Source organism: Scomber scombrus, chromosome 8 (assembly GCF_963691925.1).
Source record: "Scomber scombrus chromosome 8, fScoSco1.1, whole genome shotgun sequence".
In the NCBI taxonomy this organism is placed as follows: Eukaryota; Metazoa; Chordata; class Actinopteri; order Scombriformes; family Scombridae; genus Scomber; species Scomber scombrus.
Window position 1 is genome coordinate 32036782 of NC_084977.1, and position 15589 is coordinate 32052370.

General features: G+C 39.8%; 1 protein-coding gene across 1 annotated transcript in view; it reads left to right on the forward strand.

Moving 5' to 3' along the window:
- Window positions 1–7398: 7398 nt before the first annotated feature.
- Window positions 7399–15589, forward strand: part of kifap3a (kinesin-associated protein 3a) — a 44579-nt gene continuing 36388 nt past the window's right edge. Inside the window, 6 exon segments of the mRNA XM_062424885.1 lie at window positions 7399–7439; window positions 8415–8546; window positions 10851–10996; window positions 11805–11863; window positions 12707–12848; window positions 15153–15252. Coding sequence (XP_062280869.1) covers window positions 7399–7439; window positions 8415–8546; window positions 10851–10996; window positions 11805–11863; window positions 12707–12848; window positions 15153–15252 — 620 coding nt within the window.

Consider the following 15589-nt stretch of genomic DNA (forward strand, 5'->3'; position numbering starts at 1 on the left):
AACAAATATGACAAATGTAGGAGTGACAACAGGAGACTTGAAACAATTATAACACATGAATCAGAGCAGCTCTGCAACGATTTGAAGTTAGATGCAAAAAAAATTGTTTTTCTAAAGCAAATCGCTCCGTGCTGGGAGGCGATCATGTGACAGTCACAGAGATATAACAGCAGAATATATGAACCTACAGGTGATGTCACACTGTCAGCTGCAGCTCAACATGATACTGGAGAGACACTGAGGCAGCTGTCAGCGAGCGATGACTGAAAGCCAGTGAAGAAAGGCAGAGATGAATCTATTCGTCACTCATACATTTTGTTCCTGACTGAGAACATTTTAAGTATGAGCAAATGTTCCTAAATCAGTCGAACCTGCACTTTAAGAAGGGTTAGGCTTCTTGCATGAGGTCTGTTGTTATGCACGTGACAAGTCTTGTAAGTGTTGACTGTGAAGCTCTGAGTAAAGGCTGATAAGTGCCACATAAAGTGCAGCTAGTCTCAAGTCAAGACATGTCCAAGGTAAAGTTAATAACATCACAAGTAAAGTCCAAGAAGTTTCAAGTAAAGTGAAACAAGTCCTGAGTCGAGACCAACAAGTCTTAACCCTCCTGTTGTCCTCGAGTCAAGGAAGGAAGGTACGAAGAAGGAACGAAAGGAGGGAGGAAGGAAGGAAGGGAGGGAGGAAAGAAGGAAGGAGGGAGGGAGAAAGGAAAAGAGTAAGGAAAGAAGGAAGGAAGGAACGAAAGGAGGGAGGAAGGAAGGAAGGAAGGAAGGAAGGAAGGAAGGAAGGAAGGAAGGAAGGAAGGAAGGAAGGAAGGAAGGAACAGGCAGTCAGTCAAACAGATGGGGTCAATTTGACCCGGGAGGCCAACACAAAGGTTAAGTTATGTTCAAGTCTCAAACTTCATGTTAAGAGGATCTAAACTTGGACTGAACCTCTAAAACTAGACAGTCATGGTGCTTTTCCACTATACAGTTCTAGCACTACTTGGCTCGACTCGGTTTGGTACCAGGCACGTCGTTTTCCATTTCTTCATATAGTTCCTCCTCAACGTGAGATGGTTCGTCATAGCACGGCTGCACGAAACTGCCGTGACTTCGTTTTATACGCGACACAAACACATAAACAATGGAGGACATGGAGGCGATGGTGTACTTGCTGCTGTATGAGGCTTTCTGTCTCACACAAAGCAAGAGAAGAGAAACCAATCGCTGTAACGCTGTTGTTGGTATTTAAAAATGCTGGGTTTGATTCTTGTGTGGGACGGCTCATGTTTCTTCCACTGACTCTCTGACCAATCAGTGGCCGGCAGTCTGTTGACGTCACATTTAGTATCGGCTCGGCTCACTTGGAACCTCGGCAGAGCAGATACTAAAAATGCACCAGGTACCAGGTACTATCCCTGATGGAGAAGCAAAAAAAACCAAGTCGAGTCGAGTAGAGCTAGAACTGTATAATGGAAAAGCCCCATCTGACTGTGTTCTGGATCCAAGATGGCCGCTGATGCTTTGACACTGTTTGTTTGACATGTGTGAAATTAATATTTCTTTCATTTCTGGAAAGGAATTAAAGCACATTTTGTATGACATTAGTAGTATGTTCAAATATACCAAAAACCATCCAGTCAGACACTGTGGATGGTTTCTATAATCAGAGATATTTGAAGGATTGGTTCAGGCCTATTTCACAGTGTATGCTGGGTGAGCACTGCAGACAACAAGCTCATTTATACATCTTCATTAAAAACAAACACCTGCTGCATTAACTTCTACAAAGAGTTAAAGTGTTTGGATGACCAGTAGTCAATGTGTCAGTGGAAGGAATTACTGGACCTGCAGAGGAGCTTTAATCTGTTGAAGAGGCTGAAGAACAAAAGAGTGGATTCAGTGTTGGGTGAGTTACAAGAACTAAAGGTCCATCCATCCATCTTCTTTCCGCTTATCCGGGGTCGGGTCGCGGGGGCAGCAGCCTAAGCAGGGAAACCCATACATCCCTCTCCCCAGCCACTTCGTCCAGCTCTTCCCGGGGGATCCCGAGGCGTTCCCAGGCCAGCCGGGAGACATAGTCTCTCCAGTGTGTCCTGGGTCTCCCCCGGGGTCTTCTACCGGTGGGACGTGCCCTGAACACCTCACCCGGGAGGTATCCTAACTAGATGCCCCAGCCACCTCATCTGGCTCTTCTCAACGTGGAGGAGCAGCGGGTCTACTCCGAGCTCCTCCCGGATGACCGAGCTTCTCACCCTATCTCTTCACCACAACAGATCTGTGTCATTACTGCAGACGCCGCACCGATCCGCCTGTCGATCTCCCGCTCCATCCTTCCCTCAAGATCCCGAGGTACTTGAACTCCTCCACTTGGGGCAGGATCTCATCCCCGACCCGAAGAGTGCACTCCACCCTTTTCGGGCTGAGGACCATGGACTCGGATTTGGAGGTGCTGATTCTCATCCCGGCCGCTTCGAACCGATCCAGTGAGAGTTGGAGGTCACGGTCCGATGAAGCCAACAGGACCACATCATCTGCAACAAGCAGTGACCCAATCCTGAGGTCACCAAACTGGAACCCCTCAACGCCCTGGCTGAGCCTAGGAATAAAGGTGAGTCTGAATTACTCTCAAAATGACACCAATGACAGGCCAAACAAAGTGACTCAGTGAAGGAGAAATATCAAGCTTAACTGGATAAAACTCATGAAACTTGGGTTGAAACGGAGCCCAACGATAACAGAACTGTTTACATAAAAATGAAGCTGGACGCCTCTGTTGGAGCTGAGGTGATTTTAATGGATAAATTCAGGACATATATTGCTTCTTTTGAATCTTTATGAACATTTATGATGATATTTTGGTCTAATTTTTATGTTTATCAAGAAGGAAGAAGATATTAAAACCATTCTTATATTTAAAAATATCATCCCATTGTATTTGACTCCAGTTTATTGCTTTGTCTTATATTGTATTAGTAACTTTTACGTGCTGCTGTTCTTGTTTTATTGTTACAGGTTGTTTTGTGTATTTTTTAAATTAAAAAGCTCATTTCAAAAGAAGGTTTTACAAGACTTTCCCCAAAATTAACATGAGAAATGTTTCCCTGAAAACAACGTTTCCCCCTAAAAGTGTATTAAAAGTTTATTATATTATTAAAACAAGTGTAAAACAAACAATAAAAACATAATTTCAACCTTTTTTTGTTGTTGTCTTCACCCATGAAACTGGCATTTATTGTAAACTCCTGACAGAAATTACTCCACTTGTATTAGAAGCAGATTTCTGACACAGAACTTTAAAGACCTCCTTAATCCAACACTACAGTTTATATTAGTGAGGACTTTTTACTGAATGACTGGAATCTGGTGGAACAGACTCAGCAGAAATGGAATATAACAATAAATAAATGTCTTTCAATGATTAATTAACTATAAAATAGGGATTAGTGTGTAATCCAATGAAAATAAGACCTTTGTTTTTAATCTCCAAACCTCACAGCTGGAAGCCACTAAATCTTACACACTGGTCCTTTAACCTCTGCTTTGTGCTACTCACTCACTCAGTCAGTCAGGAGCTCAGTGTTTGATTGATTTGCGTTTAGTTTAGTCAGAAATAGTTACAATAGTTTATGAGCCGAGCTTCTTCTGAACAAAACGGTGTCATGTGACATTTAAAAGCTCTGTGATGTGTTTACTTATGCAGTGACGATCATGAAGCTGCTGCTGGGTTTTCTGCTGATTAACCCTCCTGTTGTCCTCGTGTCAAGGAAGGAAGGGAAGAAGGAAGAAAGGGAGGAAGAAGGAAGGAAAGAAGGAAGAAAGGGAGGAAGAAGGAAGGAAGGGAGGAAAGGAAAGGAGGAAGGAAAGGGAGGAAGGACGGAGGAAAGAAGGAAGGTAGGAGAGAGGGATGAAAGAAGGAAGGAGGGAGGGAGGGAGGGAGGTAGGAAGGAAGGGAGGAAAGGAAAGAAGGAAGGGAGGAAGGAAAGGAAGTAGGGAAGGACAGAGGAAAGAAGGAAGGAGGGAGGGAGAAAGGAAAAGGGGAAGGGAGGAAGGAAGGAAAGAAGGAAGGGGGAAAGAAGGAAGGGAGGAAGGTAGGGGGGAGGAAGGTAGGGGGGAGGAAAGAAAGAGAGAAGGAGGGAGGGAGGAAAGAAGGAAGGAAAGTAGGAAGGAGGGAAGGAAAGAAGGAAGGAGGGGAGAGGAAGGAAAGAAAGAGAGAAAGAGGGAAGGAACAGTCAAAACAGACGGGGTCAATTTGACCCGGGACGACGACACAAAGGTTAATTCGCTTTTAATCCAAATTCTGACCTAAAATAAACCTTGATGAAGCTTTTTAGACGACGTGTTAGAACCACAGCAGCCCTGAATATAAACCACAGTTGTGTCTTATTTGCATTTTTTAAAACGAATGATCTGCAGGCTTCCTCGTAGCACCGATAATCCCTCCGTCTCCGGGGGAATTCTGTATATTTCTGACCTCTAACATAAATAATATTCTGATGTCTCATCACGAGCCACCGACTAAATTTAGAGCGGTGACATCAGCTGTCACATGGGAGACTGAGAGCAGCAGATTCTTCCTGCAGAGCAGATTTACCAGGTTACAGTATTAATTACAGCGTCTGCTCGTTTGTTTATTCCTCACATTAATTAACTTCTAATGAGTCCAGAGGGGACAATTCAAGGATTTGACCTGATTTTAATTAATGCATTAAAGACATATATTGCTTCTTTTAAATCTTATCAACATTTATGATGAAATTTTGGTCTATTTTTTTATGCATATCAAGAAGGAAGAAGATATTCCAACCATTCTTATATTTAATAATATCATCCCTTCTATGTATTTGACTGCAGTTTATTGCTTTGTCTCATATTATATTAGTAACTTTTACGTGCTGCTGTTCTTGTTTTATTGTTGTTTATTTACTGTAAAAGGTTGTTTTGTGTATTTCTTAAATTAAAAAGCTCATTTCAAAAGAAGGTTTTACGAGATTTTCCCCAAAATTAACATGAGAAATGTTTCCCTGAAAACAACTTTTTCCCCCTAAAAGTGTATTAAAAGTTTATTATATTATTAAAACAAGTGTAAAACAAACAATAAAAACATAATTTCAATCTTTTTTGTTGTTGTTTTCACCCATGAAACTGGCATTTATTGTAAACTCTTGACAGAAATTACTCCACTTTCTTCCTTCCTTCTGTCCTTCCTTCCTCCCTCCCTCCTATTTCCTTACTTCCTTCCTTTCCTTCCTCCCTCCCTCCTTCTCTTTCTTTCCTCCACCCTACCTTCCTCCCTTCCTTCATTCCTCTGTCCTTCTTCCCTTCCTTCCTCTCTTCCTCTTTCCATTTCTCTTTCCCTCCCTCCTTCCTTCTATCATTCCTTCCTCCGTCCTTCTTTCCTTTCCTACCTCCCTTCCTTCTTTCCTATGTCCTTCTTTCCTCCCTTCCTCCTTCCTTCCTTCTTTCCTTTCCTCCCTTCCTTCCTTCCTTCCTTCCTCCCTCCTTTCCTTCCTTCCTTCCTTTCCTTTCCTTCCTTCCTTCCTTCCTTCCTCCCTCCCTCCTTTCCTTCCTTCCTTCCTTCCTTCCTTCCTGCCTCCCTACCACTTTCTTTCCTTCTTCTCCCTCCCTTCCGTCCTCCCTCCTTTCCTTCCTTCTTCCTCCCTTCCTTCCTGACTTAGGACAACAGGAGGGTTAAGACTGAATAATTGATAACATAGAGATATTTTTGTGGAGTTTTTCTGTGTCTCTTTAACACTTTCTTCTTCTTCTGGTGACATTTATTGTCCTCACTAAGCTTCAACTATTGAACCGAAGCAGTAGTACACAAAATTTGAAAAGACAGGACTTGGTATAAATAGTAAAGAGGGAATTGAAGCCGTTACATAACAGGCGGTGTAAGAAACCTTAAGTTGACAGATCCTTTTTTAACGTAACCTCAGGTCATGTTCGGTGTTATCCAACCCAGACTCACCCTGGTGGCTGTTTGACTTCACCCTGCAGCCAGGCCATCCATCACATCTGCACAGGCATCCAGGCTAAAACAGGAACAACACATTTCACTACTCCTGCTGCATGTTTGGCATAACACAAACCACCGAAGCAATGAATGATTACGGGGAAATTAATGGGTACTCCTCCACATCTTAACAGCTGATAATTCCATTATATCGTGTTGTAGGAAAGTAAATATTATGTGGATATTATGGGGTCAAACACAATGAACTTTTGGGTCCCAGAACATCTGAGATTTTTCATATATCCTACAGTAAAAGTACTGCAGTATGAGTGATGTAGTATGCAGTATTACAGTAAAAGTACTGCAGTATTATGAGCGATGTAGTATGCAGTATTACAGTAAAAGTACTGCAGTATTATGAGCGATGTAGTATGCAGTATTACAGTAAAAGTACTGCAGTATTATGAGCGATGTAGTATGCAGTATTACAGTAAAAGTACTGCAGTATTATGAGCGATGTAGTATGCAGTATTACAGTAAAAGTACTGCAGTATTATGAGCGATGTAGTATGCAGTATTACAGTAAAAGTACTGCAGTATTATGAGCGATGTAGTATGCAGTATTACAGTAAAAGTACTGCAGTATTATGAGCGATGTAGTATGCAGTATTACAGTAAAAGTACTGCAGTATTATGAGCGATGTAGTATGCAGTATTACAGTAAAAGTACTGCAGTATTATGAGCGATGTAGTATGCAGTATTACAGTAAAAGTACTGCAGTATTATGAGCGATGTAGTATGCAGTATTACAGTAAAAGTACTGCAGTGTGAGTGATGTAGTATGCAGTATTACAGTAAAAGTACTGCAGTATAATGAGTGATGTAGTATGCAGTATTACAGTAAAAGTACTGCAGTATTATGACTGATGTAGTATGCAGTATTACAGTAAAAGTACTGCAGTATGAGTGATGTAGTATGCAGTATTACAGTAAAAGTACTGCAGTATTATGAGCTTGTTAGTCAAATAAGTAAATTAAAGATCTTTCTTTCTTTCTTTCTTTCTTTCTTTCTTTCTTTCTTTCTTTCTTTCTTTCTTTCTTTCTTTCTTTCTTTCTTTCTTTCTTTCTTTCTTTCTTTCTTTCTCCCAGGGTTTACACACTAGATAAAGGTGACGTCATGCTTTATTAACAGGTTAAACACACACTAGATATAAAGGTGACGTCATCCTTTACTAACAGCTTTAACACGTTCGATAAAGGTGACGTCATCCTTCACCAACAGGTGGCTTCCATCCTCCGCGGCTGCAGGTGGCAGCAGTCTCTTCCGTGCCGCCCGTCGCCTGGCAACAAGCCGAACAGATAAAAAACATCCGCCCGGTGTTTTTTTCTCAGCATCAGCTGGTACCGTTTGGGAGGAACCACATCTCATGTGTCTTTTCCTTTTCATCTAAATAAAAATGGAGCATCTGCAGCCAGGAGAGGCTCCGTTCATGACCAGGTAACATCTGCTCCTGTAGCCGCTCAGAGCTGCTCTGTGTGCGGCTGCAGGAAGCTCAGAGCTGCGCCTCTTTACTGCTGCACGTACCTTCTTTAAAAATGATTATTAAATGTTAATAATTAAGACTGATGTCAATTTAAACCTGGAGTGTGATGCAATGAAATCACATGACTTCGCCCATGTGATGTCATGGGGCAGGGCAGGCAGAGCTCAGAAATAACAGGTTTTAATATAAATGTGTCATAAATGAAACAATGCAACCGGTTTGTATCAGATTGTTTTAATGAAATGCCGAAAAATACGCGATAATATGGTGAAAACGTGTCGTGTTTTTTTTTATATAATTCAAATTTTCATTGTTCCTCTTTAGAAAATGTGGTTTAAAAAATGAGACAGCTGGTTTGAATCATGTTAAATTGGTCAAAAACATTCATTTAAGTACAAAACTAACAGTTATTAATGGTTTTAATCTTGCAATGCTTTTAACATGTTTTACACAGATTGCAAATCATATTATTATTAATATACGTTACTATCTCTGACAGCAGAAATATTGTAATAACTGAAATGCTTTTAGTGTTAATGACCAGATTAGTTTTTATTGTTTGAATTTGGATTATTTTAACATTCAGCCTCACAGTGAGCATCCCAGTATTCAGCCTGAAACACATAATCTGGGACAATCTAACACCTGGAAACACTTTTTATATTATTATATATATATTATATATTTAAAACAGAATTGTATCACATGATAAATAAGGTTTCCCTTCACTGGAACAAGGCGGTATAAACAAAAAATGATCTTAATATACATGAAAAGGGAAACTATAGCTAGTAAAATCATTGTGTGTGTGTGTGTGTGTGTGTGTGTGTGTGTGTGTGTGTGTGTGTGTGTGTGTGTGTGTGTGTGTGTGTGTGTGTGTGTGTGTGTGTGTGTGTGTGTGTGTGTGTGTGTGTGTGTGTGTCCAACAGGAGAGTGAAGGGCTGCTCGCTGGACGTCCACCCCACTGAGAAAGCCCTCGTGGTCCAGTATGAGGTGGAGGCGACGATACTGGGAGAACTGGGAGAGCCTGTGGTTGGAGAACGTAAAGAATGTCAGAAAATGTAAGAAGAATAAACAGTTTCTAGATTTATATCATCATACTGAACGTTACCTTTTTAATAGTGTATAACATATTATAGGTGATTTAGAAGACTGAGTATTGAACTGTGACCAAATTATAATGATCAAAATCCTTCCTCCCTCCCTCCTTCTCTCTTTCTTTCCTTCCTCCATCCCTCCTATTTCCTTCCTTCCCTCCTTCCTTCCTTTCCTTCCTCCCTCCCTCCCTCCTATTTCCTTCCTTCCCTCCTTCCTTCCTTTCATTCCTCCCTCCCTCCTTCTCTCTTTCTTTCCTTCCTCCATCCCCCTTTCTTCCTTCCTTCTTTCCTTCCTTCCTCCCTCCCTCCTATTTGCTTCCTTCCCTCCTTCCTTCCTTCCTTTCCTTCCTCCCTCCCTCCTTCTCTCTTTCTTTCCTCCTCCGTACCTTCCTCCCTTCCTTCATTCCTCTGTCCTTCTTCCCTTCCTTCCTCTCGTCCTCTTTCCATTTCTCTTTCCCTCCCTCCCTCCTTCCTTCTATCCTTCTTTCCTCTTGTTATTGATTATAACTTGTTGCGTAATGGGTCAAAACAAATAAGTGTCGGCAAGATGATGAATTCATAAATCAGTTAAACTAGTTTTAAAAGCAGCATCAGGTTTGTTAAAATGTACATTTAGTATTTTTGTTGGTTTTATATCATTTGAAATGACATTTGCACCATTTTTTACCAAAAGTAAGACTGAATGCTCCTGAAAATGTCAAATGGTGTAACCACAAAAGAATGATAAATATTACATATTTTATCACCTACAGTGTATTTAAGTGGATTTATACTAATAATTACTTCATTTAAAACATTTAAATGGTTCCTGATTTACATATCCACCTAGAAAGAAAGAAAGAAAGAAAGAAAGAAAGGAAGAGGAGAAAGAAAGAAAGAAAGAAAGAAAGAAAAAAAGATAGAAAGGAAGAAAGATAAAGGAGGAAGAAGAGAAAGATAGAAAGAAAGAAAAAAATAAAGAGAGGAAGAGGAGAAAGAAAGAAAGAAAGAAAGAAAGGAAGAGGAGAAAGAAAGAAAGAAAGAAAGAAAGAAAAAAGATAGAAAGGAAGAAAGATAAAGGAGGAAGAAGAGAAAGATAGAAAGAAAGAAAAAAATAAAGAGAGGAAGAGGAGAAAGAAAGAATGACAGAAAGAAAGATAAAGGAGAAAGAAAAAGGATAGAAAGAAAGAAACAGAGAGGAAGGAGGAAAAAAAGATTAACGGAGGAAGGAGAGAGGGAAAGAAAGGAAACTGATTCCCCAGAGTAAATGTAATATGTAGAACAATTGTATTCCATTACCTTTATTTAATATAAAGTTATAATGTAAGATCATGCCAAACTAGTTGATATGGTGTTTTATTGACAATTTACTGTTTTTAAGCAAGTTGAATTATTTGGTACAAAGTTTTTATGGTTACACCACTTAGACATTTTTACCATAATCCTCTAATATATTCTCTCTAAATGGATTAAAAGCAGAAATTTGATGCTGGGTCCACAAAAAAATAATGTGTGCTAGTTATTCATACGTTTATTTTCACTTTTTAACCCTTTAAATTTAACCTAAACCACATGGACACAAAGAAACACTGAGGTAGACACGTAAATGTTGTTTAACCTTCGCGTCGTCCTCCCGGGTCAAATTGACCCCGTCTGTTCTGACTGTTCCTTCCTTCCTTCCTTCCTTCCTTCCTTCCTTCCTTCCTTCCTTCCTTCCTTCCTTCCTTCCTTCCTCCTTCCTTCTCTATTTCTTTCCTCCCTTCCTTCTTTCCTTCCTCCATCCCCTTTTTTTCCTTCCTTCTGTCCTTCCTTCCTCCCTCCTTCCTTCTTTCCTTCCTTCCTTCCTTCCTTCCTTCCTTCCTTCCTTCCTTCCTTCCTTCCTTCCTTCCTTCCCCCTTCTTTCTTTCCTTCCTTCCTTCCTTCCTTCTTTCCTCCCTCCCTCCTTCTTTCCTTCCTTCCTTCTTTCCCCCATTCTTTCCTTCCTTCCTTCCTTCCTTCCTTCCTTCCTTCCTTCCTCCCTCCCTCCTTCTGTCCTTCCCCCTTTCTTTCCTTCCTTCCTTCCTTCCTCCCTCCCTCCCTCTTTCCTCTTTGTTTCCTCCCTCCCTTCCTTCTTTCCTTCCTCCATCCCCCTTTCTTTCTTCTTTCCTCTGTCCTTCTTTCCTTCCTTCCTCCCTTCCTCTCTCAAAATGGATTAAAAGAAATTTGATGCTGGGTCCACAAAAAAAGAATGTTTGCAAGTTATTCATTCATTTATTTTCACATTTTAATTCTTCTTTGTTTTCCTCTCAGCATTCGCCTGAAGAGTTTAAGCGCCAACACCAACACGTCGTCTTTGGCTCGTAAAGTGGTGCAGGAGTGTCGGCTGATTCACTCGTCTAAACTCCGCGAGGTGGAGCAGCTGCTCTTCTATCTGCAAAACCGCAAACAGTCGGACGGTACGGAAGATTTAACAACTTTTTTTAAATTATTCTTTTGAGGTGAAAGTTTAAGTCGTTTATCGTGAGAGGACTCTTTGTGATGTTGAGTGTTTCTGGCTGGATGTTAACAGCGAGGTCAATCCTACAAAGTCTGTGACTGACTGACTGAGTGATGAAGTTCAACCATTGGTCGGCCAAAGCTTGGGACAGTATCCCAGAATGCATTTCACACCAATCGGCAGCGATGGCAGAGATGCATGGATGTTTTATAAGAGTTGATTTTTCCTAGTGGTCATTCGCGGTATTGCAGCTAAAAGTCCAGCATCCCAAAAATCATGCAGACTCCTCGAACTGCAGAAAAGCTCAATTATGACTTTTTGATCCATGGAGGTTTTCTATTTGTAAACCTTTCCTCAAGCCAAGAAAAGAGACTTTAAAAATCGATGATGTCATCACAATGTAAAGTCTGTGGGCCGAGTTTTCTTGTAGGACTGAATCAACGCTTTTTTTAGTGTAATATCCAGCTCTTATATATCTTATCTTATAATACATCCATGCAGAGATGTTGAGCCAGGCCAAAAGCTCCTGTAAATTTTAACTGTAATACTGTTAATATATTTTATTAAAGTAAAGTAAAAAGTAAGATTTATCCAAATGAAGCCTATTTGTAAAATGTTCTTTCACGTTTTCGGAGCACTTGGTCACCACGTGTCACCACATCCTTTTATGTGTTGTTTTAAATGAAAAGCCCTGTAATGTAATGTTTCATACACACGTCCTGCCATATTCTGGGATTTAACTTAGTCTTTTTATTGTACTTTCACAGAAAACCAAGAGAGTAAACGCATCTCACCTCGAGACTTCGCACCGTACGCAGGAGTGGAGGTAAGAACTAAAAGACTGTTTATATTAATATGTTTCTGCACAGAGCTGTTACTAATATTCCTCCTCTTTATACTGTTACTATTTTTATATTTCCTATTGTCTCCTATTGTTCATGTTGCTTGTTCGCTTACTTATTGTTTATTATTCTTTATTTTAATTGAATATTTTTACTCTCCACTTTGCTGCTATAAATTTCACCATGAGACTAATAAACGATTAGCATATCGTATAATATCATGTCTTAGAGTATTATATCGTAGCTTATCGTATCGTATCTTATCGTATTGTAATATATCGTATCTTATCGTATTATATCGTATCTTATCGTATTTTATCGTATCTTATCGTATTATATTGTAGCTTATCGTATTATATTGTATCTTATCGTATTATATTGTATCTTATTGTATTATATTGTATCTTATTGTTTTATATCGTAGCTTATCGTATCATATCGTATCTTATCGTATCTTATCGTATCATATCGTATCTTATCATATTATATCGTAGCTTATCGTAGTTTATCGTTTCATATCGTATTATATTATAGCGTATCGTATCTTATTGTATCTTATCGTATTATATTGTATCTTATCGTATCATATCGTATTGTTTTGTATTGTATCGTATCTTATTGTGTCATATTATATCTTATCATATTTAAGCAACATTGTACAGTACACAGTACAGTGTGTGTGTGTGTGTGTGTGTGTGTGTGTGTATATATATATTTATAATATATATGCACACACACACACACACACACACACACACACACACACACAGTGCTTTCTCAGTCCAGACTCTGAGCTCAGTGAGTTAAACGGTTGTTTCGTCCTCCAGCTGGACGAGGAGGCGAGCATCAGCAGCATAGACGAGTATGTTGAGCTGCTGTATGAAGACGTCCAGGAGAAGATCCGCGGAGCTACACTCATCTTCCAGCTGGCCCGTAACCCTGACAACCTGGAGGAGCTCATACAGAACGGTACGCTGCCTGTCACTCCTCTGTTTTCATTGGGAAATACTTCATTCTGTATCAAAAATAACATGTTTTCTTCTTTTATCGCTCTTCTTTATCTGTGTGTGAAGAAATGCAAGAACACAGCTGACATCCAACAACATGCTCACAGCCAACAGCAACATGTGTTTCATGGGTTATTTTCATTTCAAATCCTTTACAAATGTAATAACTGGAGCTGATAATGTAATAATTTACTAATATCACTTTATTTAAATGTTATTTATTGGATATAACTGTGAAAATAAATACACACACTCTCTCCCTCTGTAGGCATTTTCAGTTATATCCAATAAATAACACTTACATTTGCAAAGGATTTTTTTATACCAGGCCAATAACGTCATAAATATTACATGATTTGCTCAGGACTTCTATAACATTATTGACATCTTACATTAAAAAAACGGGCAAATTTACTACGTTATTGGTCGTTATTACGTTATCGGCTTCTACAGGTCTCTGTGTGAGACATACAGGATATTTATAAAGAACATTTCTCTCAATTTAAGCATCAAGCTGCAGTGAAGGATTTAATTTGATTTATAATAAAATAGATAAACAGAGAAAAAAATGAACTTAAGCCAATCAAAATTAACCTGTTTCTTTCCTGAAATGTTCCCTACAATTAGAACATTTGCCTTTTAGGAGTATAAACAGCATTTTCTATAAAGTATTATGAATTTTTGGTAAGTTTACTCTGGATAAAATTAAATTACAGATCTCAGTATGATGTTGAAAACGCTGCTACGAACTAACTGAGATACCAGACATGTTTGCCTAGGTCTAGGTGCCTCGGGATAACGTTTATTGGGTTTAATCATCATGAACCACACTCCGGCTAATGTGATGTTTCCCTATTTGCTTGATTTTCATGCACTTTTCTTAGTTTCTAGTCACAATTACAACTTTATGACTTTAGTGTTCATTTAACATTTAATATGAACGCATCATCACTCATCACATGAACAAAGCAAAACTCCATCTGCTGAGAAAAGGACCTGCAGATGCACTTAAGAGTTGTCAAGGGTCTAATTTCATTTCATGCTCAAGAATGAACTTCTTATTTGAAATGTGTTAATTCTCTGGAAATCTAATCATCACAAAATGTCAAATGTTGCAACAGTCGACTTTTTTTAAGATGTTTTTTTTCTTGAGTGTAGAATTCATCGGCTCATCTACTTCTTTTGCTCCCCGTCGACTTTAAAAAGAAAACACAGCTCGGCTCCAGCTCGGCTCCCTTCCGTGACAACCGCGTTGTTTTCCCTCGCACAACAGCGCGGCGGCGGCGCCGTCATCCTCCGCGGCCGCCGTCCGATGGGCACCGCTTCATTTGTTTCTGTCACAATGCATCGTCGGCTCGCTCCGTCTGTCGCGCCGCATCAACCGCTCCGACGTTGATAAGAGCCGAGCGTTCGTGTGAACCGAGAGGCCTGAGGTCAGCGAGGAAAGAGGAGACGAACCCAGAGACCCTTGTCTTTACGTTGAGGAGCACCCATAGCTCAAACTATCCCCAGGAGCCTCCGACCTCATCGCTACCCCCCCCCCGAGGCTCTTTAAATTAACCTCCAGCTGCACTTTTCCTTCCTCTTTCCTCCTTTCTCATCTCCAGCCTTTCATTCCTGCCTCGCCTCCTTTTGCGTCTTTGTTTTTGTGTCTTTGAATTTGAATTTGAAAATCTTTGGTTTGCAACAGAAGTTAACAACATGCATATCTGGCATGCCAACAACACAATGAATCTTACATAACAATATAAATAAATAATATAAATAAATAAATACATACAGTCATCACAGTTTAACGGGTGTGTAACGTTCCCAAAGAAAGAGAGAAGGAAGGAGGGAGGGGAGGAATGAAGGAAGGACAGAAGGAAGGAAGAAAGGGGATGGAGGAAGGAAAGAAGGAAGGGAGGAAAGAGAGAAGGAGGGAGGAAAGAAGGAACAGTCAAAACAGACGGGGTCAATTTGACCCGGGAGGACGACACAAAGGTTAAAAATGAATAAAACATTTTAAGAAGCTTTTTGTCAACACCTCAGTTTCTTCAGATAAAACAACCTCTGAGTTGGTCTCAAAAGACAGTTTATTGTCCAGGATGGAGCCTAAATACTTCTACTGACTATTTCCACTGCTTTGGCTGTGACAGGTGGACACTTACGGAAATCAAGAATTATGTTGTTTGTTTTCGACACATTGAGTTGCAGCTAAGAGTCATCACACCAATTGTTGTTGTTGTTTGATTTTGTTTTTTTTTCTATGTGTGTCTATCTGCAGAAACGGCCCTCGGAGCCTTGGCCAGAGTCCTGAGGGAGGACTGGAAGCAGAGTGTAGACCTGGCAACAACCATCATGTACATCTTCTTCTGCTTCTCCAGGTAAACAAAGAGAAACTTCAAACACATGCAGAGAGGTCAGAAATAATGAGTGCATGAATAAATGCTTAATGGTTCACATTTATTTACCTGTATAAAGTCTGATTTCTATGAAAAAATACTGGTTACACCAATTGGACACTGGGTTACATCACGTCTTTAGGTGTAAAAACAATGTAAATGGTTCCTGATCTCCATGGTAACCAGAGTAAATGTAATATTTAGAACAATTGTATTCCATTACCTTTATTTAATATAAAGTTATAATGTAAGATCATGCCAAACTAGTTGATATGGTGTTTTATTGAGAATTTACTGTTTTTAAGCAAGTTGAATTATT